At 45.8% G+C, this 12,738-nt stretch overlaps 1 protein-coding gene across 4 annotated transcripts in view; it reads right to left on the reverse strand.

Annotated features, from left to right (window-relative positions):
• LOC121538162 (phospholipid-transporting ATPase IA) overlaps positions 1 to 12,738 on the reverse strand; it is a 187,373-nt gene that overhangs the window by 53,342 nt on the left and 121,293 nt on the right. For all 4 annotated transcript variants that reach the window (XM_045207443.1, XM_045207434.1, XM_045207440.1 and 1 more), the window contains 5 exons: positions 10,752 to 10,801; positions 9,545 to 9,614; positions 8,167 to 8,251; positions 7,683 to 7,822; positions 3,930 to 4,068 (listed from right to left, as the gene is read on the reverse strand). In XM_045207443.1, the coding sequence (XP_045063378.1) occupies positions 3,930 to 4,068; positions 7,683 to 7,822; positions 8,167 to 8,251; positions 9,545 to 9,614; positions 10,752 to 10,801 (484 nt within the window). The remainder of the gene's footprint in view (positions 1 to 3,929; positions 4,069 to 7,682; positions 7,823 to 8,166; positions 8,252 to 9,544; positions 9,615 to 10,751; positions 10,802 to 12,738) is intronic.

Below are 12,738 nucleotides of genomic sequence, written 5' to 3' on the forward strand. Positions count from 1 at the left end.
CCCTTTATTTTTTTGAGCAGTGTTTATGGGGCTCTGGTGACAAAACGGATGGCACTGTGATAGACTACATCCAATTTGCTGAGTAGAGTGTTGGAGGCTATTTTGTAAATGACATCGCCGAAGTCAAGGATCGGTAGGATAGTCAGTTTTACGAGGGCCTGTTTGGCAGCATGAGTGAAGGAGGCTTTGTTGCGAAATAGGAAGCTGATTCTAGATTTAACTTTGGATTGGAGATGCTTAATGTGAGTCTGGAAGGAGAGTTTACAGTCTAACCAGACACCTAGGTATTTGTAGTTGTCCACATACTCTAGGTCAGACCCGTCGAGAGTAGTGATTCTAGTCGGGTGGGCGGGTGCCTGCAGCGTTCGATTGAAGAGCATGCATTTAGTTTTAATATACATACTATAAGTAACATTTAAACTATCTACTACCCTAACTCTAACCCTTATTCTAACCCTAGCCCTAACCCTTATTCTAACCCTAACCCTAGCCCTAACCCTTATTCTAACCCTAACCCTAGCTCTAACCTTTACCCTCACACTAACCCTAACCCTTATTCTAACCCTAATCCTTATTCTAACCCTAACCCTTATTCTAACCCTAGCCCTAACCCTTATTCTAACCCTAACCCTAGCCCTAACCCTTATTCTAACCCTAACCCTTATTCTAACTCTAACCCTAGCCCTAACCCTTATTCTAACTCTAACCCTAGCCCTAACCCTTATTCTAACCCTAACCCTAGCCCTTATTCTAACCCTAGCCCTAACCCTTATTCTAACTCTAACCCTAACCCTTATTCTAACCCTAACCCTTATTCTAACCCTAACCCTAGCCCTAACCCTTATTCTAACCCTAACCCTAACTCTTATTCTAACCCTAACCCTAATTCTAACCCTAACCGTAACCTTAGCAAGCAGTTGCTTATCAACAGAGAGTTTGTTGATAGTATGACCATTTGTAGATCTATAGAAGGACTAGCTGGACTATCCAAATAAAGTGGCCATTACATAATTATACATCATGATTATCTTTCCAAAATAAACTAAATACTGAATGAAGGACAAATAATAGGTTATATGTACTCCCTCCTGAAATTGAGCTCTCTGTTTGCTTTCCCTTTGTTATTAGCTGAAGTCACGATGGGGTGAAAAATACAAATTATTGGAACTTCATTAGGTGCACAGCGACAGTCTGCAGTCCATCAGTCGAAAAACTCTGAGTAATGCTCTGGGTTACATGTCTGTTTCCTGGTTTAAGGGGGCAGTTACACCATTGTTTGTTCAACATGGTTCCCCAGGGAGCGGCCATTTTGTCTCTGGTCAGGGTCACCAGAGAGGTGAGAGATAGTGGCTCTCAGGGGGATCCAGTTATGCCCAGCCCCCCCAAAAAATGGGCCTACCTAAATCCTCAGGCTAATTCCTGAGCAATATCAGAGTGGACCATCTGCGAAGTGACCATACAAACATTGTGGGCTTGGTCGAGCTTGGAATTGACTCCGGTTTCATTTTGAGTGTTTACCATAAAACCTCCATCTGCATGTATAAGTGACGATGTATAAGTGAGTGTTTGGGTGTGAATGTCTAAGAGAGAGAGAACCACACACACACACACACCACACACAGGGGGTCTGTATGAGGAGTGTGCAGGTTTCACCTCCAGAGACTCAAATCGACACCAAACAGGGTGGGGGTCTGGACCTGGCGCAAACTTGCCAAAAATCTGCCAACATGTGTAAAATGTCTCCCCACCTCTATACCCCCCTGTCAACCCTGCAACAACCCCTAGCTTAATTTGTTTATCTTAAAGGATCAGTTGACTCTGACCAAACTGGCCTTTTTATTCACCAGAGAAAGTAAATTCCTTGTTTTTTGGAGCCTGGCGGAACTAAACAACAGTGCTCTCCAAGGAGTTGGGGAATGTGAACGGCGTGACACCGTGTCACACGGTCACCCCAGAGGTTTGTTAGTTGTTTGGGGGGGTAAGTAATTAAAGCTGCACAATGTGGTCATAGTGGCTTCTCAAAATGGCTGCCGGGGCAGTGGGCATTAGGAGGGAGGGTGGGGGTGGCACTCCACTAAATCACTGGGCATGGTGAGGGGAGAGCGGGTTGTTAGGGTAGGCCAGTGTTTGCGTTGGCATTTCGGAGGGCGTTTGCCCTTTCATGTCTGCCTTCCAAGAGGGGACGAAGCCCCCCTCAGCCAAGACTAACATGGTGCTGTTTGCCTGGCCGTCCTCGCTCCAGTGATGTGCTGGGAGACTGAATACACTCTGAACACACTACACCAGCGGGCAGTGTGCTTTCATGGAGTCGTAGTCCAAGTGGTCCTGCCTAAAGCATCAAGGGCAGCTTTAGAGTCAGGTCACTCAATGTGATATCATTGCTGATTCTGCCAGGGCAGAGACGTGCATAAGGTTTCAGAATGGTTGTGTCACCATGTGTCTTTTCCAGTGGACTGGATTACAGCTGTGACAGTTCTCTCTGCGCTCTCAGCCTCTAGAGCAGCAGAGGTCAACGCCAAACAGGCTCAACCATGTTCTCAGCACCCGATGAATTTTAAACGGGTAAACAGAGTCCGGTTTTACAAGCTCTTATTAAGGTTGGCGTGAGGTCCTTTTCACAGCGTGGGCCGCCACAGGCCGGGAGATGCTGGAAAAAGAGAACACGGAGAACGGGACAGTCTTGTTCGCCACGAAAGGTGTTCCACAAACCTAGGCAGCAGTTTTTATTTTATTTTCAGGAGGAGGATGAGGAGGGAGGAAAGCGGTAAAAAACAAAGTAAATATTCAGAGGCGTTTTACAGAGCGACTCAGTCAAGCGGCGGACCTGTAAAAATGCTTCCTGTGAGCTTGTAGCGCACGCAGGCCCCCACACAGCTGGCCAGTGGGGCACAAAGGGCTGATTCAGCCCCACGGTAGGTAGGTGGCCACAAATGGACACCTTTTAATATCTATTTTCCCGGACGCTCCTGTAAATCGAGTTTGCTGTTTCGAGGTCTGCGCGTTTTTATCAATTTTGCTATTACGGCCACATCTGAGGGCTTGGTGGCAACGCGCTTTACATGCCCAACGTCAGCTCTCTGGCGCATTGACAGCAATGGTAATGGTGGAACCCCTGTGGACACCAGGTATGTATGTAAGAGGTTTTGTGTGTGTGTGTGTGTGTGTGTGTGTGTGTGTGTGTGTGTGTGTGTGTGTGTGTATGCGTGCATGCATGCTTTTGTGTGTATGAGAGTGTGCATGCGATGTTATTCCTGTCAACATCAATGTGGTGTAGCAATACATCATGTGCAATTAGAAACATGTTGTGCCAACTTTTATAGAGAAAATCTGCTTGTCAATAGACCGTTTTGCCCCATGGCCACAGTGCTGACTGAGATTTGCTCCATGGCCACAGTGCTGACTGAGATTTGCTCCATGGCCACAGTGCTGACTGAGATTTGCTCCATGGCCACAGTGCTGACTGAGATTTGCTCCATGGCCACAGCGCTGACTGAGATTTGCTCCATGGCCACAGTGCTGACTGAGCTTTGCTCCATGGCCACAGTGCTGACTGAGCTTTGCTCCATGGCCACAGCGCTGACTGAGCTTTGCTCCATGGCCACAGCGCTGACTGAGCTTTGCTCCATGGCCACAGCGCTGACTGAGCTTTGCCCCATGGCCACAGTGCTGACTGAGATTTGCTCCATGGCCACAGTGCTGACTGAGATTTGACCCATGGCCACAGCGCTGACTGAAATTTGCTCCACGGCCACAGCGCTGACTGAAATTTGCTCCATGGCCACAGTGCTGACTGAAATTTGCTCCATGGCCACAGTGCTGACTGAGCTTTGCTCAGTAGACAATTTATTACAAAACGTTAGGGAAGGATGTCATTTTGATGTTTTGCTTTTTGATGTTTCTGGTTCACTTTACTGTTTGTGGAGTCTTACCAATGTTGATGGCCGTCTCCTGCTTGTCCCCGGTCAGGATCCAGATCTTGATGTCGGCCTTCATCAGTGTCTCAATGGTCTCAGGCACCTTGTCCTGGAGCTTGTCCTCGATGGCTGTGGCCCCTAAGAGCTGCAGGTTCTAGAGAGGGAGAGAAACATGAGGGAACAAGGAGGAGATAATGTAACACAAGACAAGGGGCTTTTACAACGTCAAGTGTCAGTGAAAAATTAGGGGCTGGACTGTGTCACTCATTCGCTCCCTGTTTTTCTCTCCAGGAAGCTGCTCTTGTTTTCCCACCCTCCAAAACTGGGCCATGGATTGGGGGATTTGGGGTTAGGGTGGATAGGGGGGATAGAGGGGAGAATGAGATTTAGGGGCCAATTGTAGTCGCAGCACAGTGGTTGTGAGAGAAGGAGAGAGGGCCGTCACAGGCGAGGGACATGCACACAGGGTTCATGTGTTTTTTTAACAGGAAGCCAGGCGGGTCTTTGGGACGGGCCTGGGGGGACCTGAAGGGGCCAGATGCTTTGACAGGGCCCCGGAGAGGAGAGAGGAGAGGCAGCTGCAAAGGGGATGCCAGAGTTGGGCCGGGGGTGCAACGGTCAACCCTCCCCAAAGAGCTGTGACCTAGGCCGGGCTGCAGTATATCTTTAACCCACTGCCCATATGAAACCACGCAGAGGGGGGAGAGGTGCGTGTGTTAATTAATGTTGTGACTTCCCAGTTACATTGTCTTGACATTGACACAATGTTACAGTGTTTGCTGGGAAGAACCAACATGAAATCCTGATTTGTGCATTAAATGACAACACGTTAAGTAAATCATGGACATTGTTCATCGTTTACACAGGCTAACTGCAAGACGACGGCTGAACATACACCAGAACATGGACTAAATAAACTAACAGGCATAAGGTGTGTTTGTGCAGTATTTATTTCAGCATGTATTTCATTGAAGCCCAAGTAGTCGCTGTTCCAGCGTAGCTTGTCAAGAGAGTTCTGCAAAAAGATGTGATGGTGTGCTTTCCTTTTGATTTGCTCTGAAAGGACATGGTGATCTCACAGGTCCTAAACCCCAACACCACTGCTACGTCCCAATGACATCTTGTTCCTCATGAAGTATGCACTTGTTCACTTCCCTTCACTGATTTGAAAGGGATGACTGGTATAAGAAATGTGGTGGAAACTGCCAATAGCCCATGCCTCCACTAATCCCATGCTTTTAGGAAGTGAGGAAGTGCACACTTCAGGAGAAAGGACAGATTGGGACATGACCCTTCTCTCAGAGATAATGTAAATCTGGCCTCATTCAGACTGCCATCTAGTGGTCTTATCCCATCCCTGCACCCTCCTCTCTCAGAACTTTTACACTGTGATTGAGTCCATTTGTTCTGGGATTCGCTGAAGGTCTGGCAGCAGTGGAGCCCTTGATCAACAAGCCTATGATTGACTAGCACTTCAACACCACGTTTCTCACAGAGGAACTGACTGTTGCTTTGCAGTACTGGGCCGACCCAACCTGCCCCATACATTCATTAAGCCCCATAGTATACACTGCATCCAACCATCCAAACCCATTCGGATTATATTTCCGTGCCCCATATAGCACCATATTCGCTATTTAGAGTACTACTTTCTGGTCAAACGTAGTGCACTATATAGGGAATAGGGTGCCATTTTTAATGCAACACATGTATGCTTTCAGCACTGGCCCGACATTAATCAAGTTGAAGGTCTGAATTCAGTTCTACCGATGTAGGTTCAGTGAACCCCTGGAAAGAGGTTTAAAATGGATGCCTTGTGTGACGTTGGTGTCCTTAGGGTGAACCTAGTAGGCAGGTAAGTCAACAACTAAGTCATTATCTTGTTTGCAGAGCTGATTGCTCAGTGCTGGAATCTCTTGGCTGATATGAGTTCACATATGGTTCTGGGTGTGGGTTGGGGAAGGTGGGGTAGAGGTAGTGGTAGAGGCAGGGGTAGAGGTAGGGGTAGAGGTAGTGGTAGGGGTAGAGGCAGGGGTAGAGGTAGGGGTAGAGGTAGAGGTAGAGGTAGAGGTAGGGGTAGAGGTAGTGGTAGAGGCAGGGGTAGAGGTAGGGGTAGAGGTAGAGGTAGAGGCAGGGGTAGAGGTAGGGGTAGAGGTAGGGGTAGTGGTAGAGGCAGGGGTAGAGGTAGGGGTAGAGGTAGAGGTAGAGGTAGTGGTAGGGGTAGAGGTAGTGGTAGGGGTAGTGGTAGAGATAATGGTAGTGGTAGTGGTAGAGGTAGTATGTATGTATACACTCACTAACTAAGTCGCTCTGGATAAGAGCGTCTGCTAAATGACTAAACATGTAAACAAACAAACATGGGTAGTGGTAGAGGTAGGGGTAGAGATAGTGGTAGAGGTAGAGATAGTGGTAGAGGTAGAGATAGTGGTAGAGGTAGAGGTAGGGGTAGGGGTAGAGATAGTGGTAGAGGTAGAGATAGTGGTAGAGGTAGAGGTAGGGGTAGTGGTAGAGGTAGGGGTAGAGATAGTGGTAGAGGTAGGGGTAGTGGTAGAGGTAGGGGTAGAGATAGTGGTAGTGGTAGAGATTGTGGTAGTGGTAGAGATAGTGGTAGAGGTAATGGTAGAGATAGTGGTAGTGGTAGGGGTAGTGTTGAGATAGTGGTAGAGGTAGGGGTAGTGGTAGTGGTAGAGATAGTGGTAGAGGTAGGGGTAGAGATAGTGGTAGAGGTAGAGGTAGAGATAGAGATAGTGGTAGAGGTAGAGATAGTGGTAGGGGTAGAGATAGTGGTAGGGGTAGAGATAGTGGTAGGGGTAGAGATAGTGGTAGAGGTAGTGGTAGTGGTAGAGATAGTGGTAGAGGTAGAGATAGTGGTAGAGGTAGAGATAGTGGTAGAGGTAGGGGTAGAGATAGTGGTAGAGGTAGAGATAGTGGTAGAGGTAGGGGTAGAGATAGTGGTAGAGGTAGGGGTAGTGGTAGAGGTAGGGGTAGTGGTAGAGATAGTGGTAGAGGTAGGGGTAGAGATAGTGATAGAGGTAGAGATAGTGGTAGAGGTAGGGGTAGAGATAGTGGTAGAGGTAGAGATAGTGGTAGAGGTAGGGGTAGAGATAGTGGTAGAGGTAGGGGTAGTGATAGAGGTAGGGGTAGAGATAGTGGTAGAGGTAGGGGTAGTGGTAGAGGTAGGGGTAGAGATAGTGGTAGAGGTAAGGGTAGAGATAGTGGTAGAGGTAGAGATAGTGGTAGAGGTAGAGATAGTGGTAGAGGTAGAGTTGAGATAGTGGTAGTGGTAGGGGTAGTGGTAGAGGTATGGGTAGAGGTAGGGGTAGAGGTAGTGTTGAGATAGTGGTAGTGGTTGTGGTAGTGGTAGGGGTAGAGATAGTGGTAGAGGTAGGGGTAGTGGTAGAGATAGTGGTAGGGGTAGTGGTAGGGGTAGTGGTAGTGGTAGAGGTAGTGTTGAGATAGTGGTAGTGGTAGGGGTAGTGTTGAGATAGTGGTAGTGGTAGGGGTAGTGGTAGAGGTAGTGGTAGGGGTAGGGGTAGAGATAGAGGTAGAGGTAGGGGTAGGGGTAGGGGTAGGGGTAGTAACTTCAAACTGAGAATAAATATGTGCTCGCTGTTTCCTGGTGGTGTACAGGACTATTGAGGGGACAGGGGAAGTGATGGATAGGGGTTTGATGGGGAGTGATGTGGTGTGTTTGCGTGTGCAAGCGTGTGTGTGTCTGTGCATGCACGAGTGTTCACATACGTGTGTGTGTGTGTGAGAGTGACTGACCATCTCGATGAGCTCATAGCTCTCCTCCAGTTTGAGGGCTCGGTTCTGCAGGGCGGTGGCGGCACGGTGGAACACCTCCAACCACTGCTGATAGGATGACTCGCTGATCTCAGCCACAGCAAAGCACAGAGTGCGCAGCCCTGAGACACAAAGGACATACATCATCACTTAACTCACCTTAGTAAACCCAGAAGGCCTACATAACCTACTAATGACACAACGGGTGTTAACTTACGGCGAGTGACATTACTCTGCATTTTCTTTATATTACACCATTTAAAAAACCTGTGGATTATAAACTGCAGAAACGAGAAATATGCTAATTTTAGCACAGGGGATATGTTGATGTAATTCTGCCAACCTCTCACAAGGGGGTCGTATATTCATAGAGGTAAAGCAATGAAGGAAGAAAGGTTTTTGAAGTGTTTGAATAGGTCCTGTGTGTGTTAGGTAGCTAGACAGGGGGAGCTGTTCCCTCACTCACCCTCTGTGGCAAACTGCTCCAGGTGTTTCAGAGTGATTTCTTTATACCTGGAGCTGTCGGCCAGACGGTCGTAGACCACCGTGTCCTGTTTAAACAGCACAGTCATCACATATACTGTCTGGACAGCCAGCAAATAACTACCATGTAAAACAATCAACCATGTAAAATCACTGGCTACCAAACACCACCGGTGTGTCAACACAAATATACAGTGAGCTCCAAAAATATTTGGGACAATGAATTTTTTGTTGTTGTTTTGGCTCTGTACTCCAGCACTTTGGATTTTAAATGATACAATGACTATGAGGTTAAATTGCAGACTGTCAGAAATTACATCACTTTTTGTACATAGTCCCCCAATTTTAGGTGACCAAAAGTATTGGGACAAATTCACTTATATGCGTATTAAAGTAGTCAAAAGTTTAGTATTTTGTCCCATATTCCTAGCACCCAATGACTACATCAAGCTTGTGACTCTACAAACTTGTTGGATGCATTTGCTGTTTGTTTTGGTTGTGTTTATGATTTTGTGCCCAATAGAAATTAATGTTAAATAATGTATTGGGTCATTTTGGAATCACTTTTATTGTAAATAAGACTATATTTCTAAACACTTCTACATTAATGTGGATGCTACCATGATTAAGGATAATCCTGAATGAATCGTTAATAATGATGAGTGAGAAAGTTAGACGCACAAATATCATACCCCCAAGACATGCTAACCTCTCACCATTACAATAACAGGGGAGTTTAGCATTTTTTGGGGGGTATGATATTTGTGCATCTGTAACTTTCTCATAGAGTCAAATCAACAAAATGTGTCAATGTCCCAATACTTTTGGAGCTCACCGTCTATGAATACATGTTCATGAATATATGTACTGTACGTCTATACCGAACACCCAATAGTTAGACAGCAACTATACAACTGCAGTACTATTTCTATAGAAACTTGAAAAGGAGAGGCATTTCAGTATCTCTCCTGCACATGTTCCAATGTTGCCTTTTAATTCCTATTACAACATTGTTCTGTCTTCTTCATGTGCAAATCAAAAATAAAATAATGTGTGATCTTGATATCAGATCTTTTGTCTGTTACATGAATAATTGTTTCTTTCGGAAGAGAGGCAATAAGAGAGAAGCATTTGACACCAGCGCTGTGCTGTGGTAATGATGGTCTGTCACGTGCGTTGCCATGGAGATGGCGAGAGAGGGGGAGCTAGAGAGAGAATGAAAGAGGAAAAGAGCGAGCCCAAGAGAGAGAGAGAGAAAAAGACAGAGAGAGCTAGAGAGAGAATGAAAGACAGACAAAGGAAAAGAGTGAGAGAGTGAGGGAGGGCGAGAGAAAGAGAGAGAGAGCTAGAGAAACACTCACAGCTCCTTTGCAGTAGAGGCGGATCTTGCCAGATGGAGTACGTATGATGACTGACATCCTCTTCCTAGTGCTGAGAGACAGAAAACCATCACAATGTTAAAGCTACGACAGAACATTACACCTACTGTAACTAGCAGAGACAAAACATTATCACCTACTGTAACTAGCAGCGACAGAACATTATCACCTACTGTAACTAGCAGCGACAGAACATTATAACCTACTGTAACTAGCAGCGACAGAACATTATCACCTACTGTAACTAGCAGCGACAGAACATTATCACCTACTGTAACTAGCAGAGACAAAACATTATCACCTACTGTAACTAGCAGCGACAGAACATTATCACCTACTGTAACTAGCAGCGACAGAACATTATAACCTACTGTAACTAGCAGCGACAGAACATTATCACCTACTGTAACTAGCAGAGACAAAACATTATCACCTACTGTAACTAGCAGAGACAAAACATTATCACCTACTGTAACTAGCAGAGACAAAACATTTTCACCTACTGTAACTAGCAGCGACAGAACATTATCACCTACTGTAACTAGCAGCGACAGAACATTATCACCTACTGTAACTAGCAGAGACAAAACATTATCACCTACTGTAACTAGCAGAGACAAAACATTATCACCTACTGTAACTAGCAGAGAGAACATTTGTGAAAGTAAAATATATCACACCTTTGTATCAAGCTAAATTCACTAAATTAAAACAAGTCCATCGAGAACATATGCCAGGGTGGTCGCATAAAAATGAATCTACTGTAAAATGTGTGGCAAGGCTGTTGCATTGCCAACATGGTGTCATAATTACCACTGTCAGCCTCCTGTATTTTAGTGGCACCTCACCACCTGCATGCCACTTTGACCGAGGCACAGTACCTGACCATGTTTAAACATCTAAATCACGTGTCAAAACTCATTCCACGGAGGGCTGAGTGTCTGCAGGTTTTCACTCCTCCTTTGTACTTGATTGATCATTTAAGGTCACTGATTAGTAAGGAACTCCCCTCACGTGGTTGTCTAGGTCTTAATTGAAAGGAAAAACCAAAAGCCAGTAGACACTAGGCCCTCCATGGAATGAGTTTGACACCCCTGATCTAAATGAAGACATCTGCAGTTCATTTAGAAGTAGAACAAACAGATTCTGAGGGAACTGTAAGAGTGGATGGGAGTAAATGAAGCCGTACCTGGTGAACTCTAGAACATGGAGCAGTTCATACTTCTCCTCGGCTCCCAGCTGAGAACAAAACGACAGAGACAGTCATTGCACTTTAAGTAATTGACTCTAAACTAGCCTTCCTTTGCCTCACTATGAAAGTAACCCAACGTTCTCCTTTTGACCCGTCTAATCTTAATTGAACTAAACAGTTCTCAGTCAGCCCGCTCCACTCGGATGCGGCGAGTAAGCAAACTTAATGAGTTTCCTTAATTGTCGAGACCACCTGGTACAATTGCCGATGATTACATGTACATCGAGGAGCTTTCGCAGGCCTAATAAAAGGTTAAGGACCTAGACAAATGTCTTGGAAATGTCGTACTTTGGAGAAACTTTTGAAAAGGGCTTTGGCCTCCGTGCCGCTCTACCTCCTCCCTAAGTGCAATTATCAGGTTAGCCAATTACAGGAAACAAAGTGCCCTTAGGTTAGAGGAGGACGCGTTCACACGCAATTGCGTAACCTTAATCTAATTGAGTCTAATTTAGAAGAGTGGTTATTTTCCACCACGGGGCCTGTGCTCTAGCTACATGCTCCATGAAAGACCTCGGTCCAAATAGTAGGATCTTTCTTTTTTTTTGGAATGGTCCCAGAAGTACAAACTCTACCCATCTGGCAGTCCAGGCAGGCTCAGCCAAACGCTCAAAGGAGCGCTCTATGTATTGCATTATGTGGATTATAGTGCATTGATTTCGTGTTACTTTTATGCTGATCTCACAAAATTAATCTCCATGTAAATGGACAAAAAGAAAAAGTATTTGTATCGTCCTGAAAGAAAACAAATCCTACTTGAACATAGGTCTACTCCACAGTACATTGGTCCGATCCTCAAGGATCTCCCGTCTCTTACAGAGGATGCGTCCCAAACTCTATTCTCTATATAGCGCACTGTTTTTGACCAGGGCCCATAGTGGTATGGTCAAAAGCAGGGCACTATCAAGGGAATAGAGTGCCACATTTTGAGATGAAGCCTCAAGATATTTAATCAGACAGGGGGCCTCAAACTGCTGTGGGATTGTCATAGCGACAAGTTCCTCTCCTCCTTGATGACATTTTAAAGTGAGAGAGAGGACTCGTCTGAGCTCTGAGGGACAATAGAGGTGTTCTGTGGTTACACAAAAAGCACTGTGTCTGTCCCTGTGGTGGCTAAAGAAAGACTTTCATTCCTAGCTATATGGTGAAAATAAATAAGGCAAATGATTGTGTTATATACGGGATGTCGAGCTATTTCTCCATTGAAACACATTGCAATGATATTTCTGCTAGGGATGGGCATTTGAAATGATTACACTATTCGAATAATATCATGATATACTATATATACAAAAGTATGTGGACACCCCTTCAAATTAGTGGATTTGGCTAGTTCAGCCACACCCATTGCTGACAGGTGTATAAAATCGAGCACACCGCCATGCAATCTGCATAGACAAACATTGGCAGTAGAATGAGCTTATTGAAGAGCTCAGTGACTTTCAATGTGGAACCGTCATAGAATGCCACCTTTCCAACAAGTCAGTTCGGCAGATTTCTGCCCTGCTAGAGCTGCCCCGGTGAACTGTAAATGTGTTTATTGCAAACGTCTAGGAGTACCAATGGCTCAGCCACGATGTGGTAGGCCACACAAGCTCATAGAACGGGACCGCCGAGTGCTGAAGCGCGTAGCGCGTAAAAATTGTCTGTCCTCGGTTGCAACACTTACTACCGAGTTCCAAACTGCCTCTGGAAGCAACGTCAGCACAATAACTGTTCGTCAGGAGCTTCATGAAATAGGGTTCCATGGCCTAGCAGCCTCAAACAAGCCTAAGATCACCATGCGCAATGCCAAGCGTCGGCTGGAGTGGTGTAAAGCTCGCCGCCATTGGACTCTGGAGCAGTAGAAATGCGTTCTCTGGAGTGATTACTCAAGCTTCACCATCTGGCAGTCCAACGGATGAATCTGGGTTTGGCGGATGCCAGG

This window comes from Coregonus clupeaformis, chromosome 3, assembly GCF_020615455.1.
Source record: "Coregonus clupeaformis isolate EN_2021a chromosome 3, ASM2061545v1, whole genome shotgun sequence".
NCBI classification, from domain to species: Eukaryota; Metazoa; Chordata; class Actinopteri; order Salmoniformes; family Salmonidae; genus Coregonus; species Coregonus clupeaformis.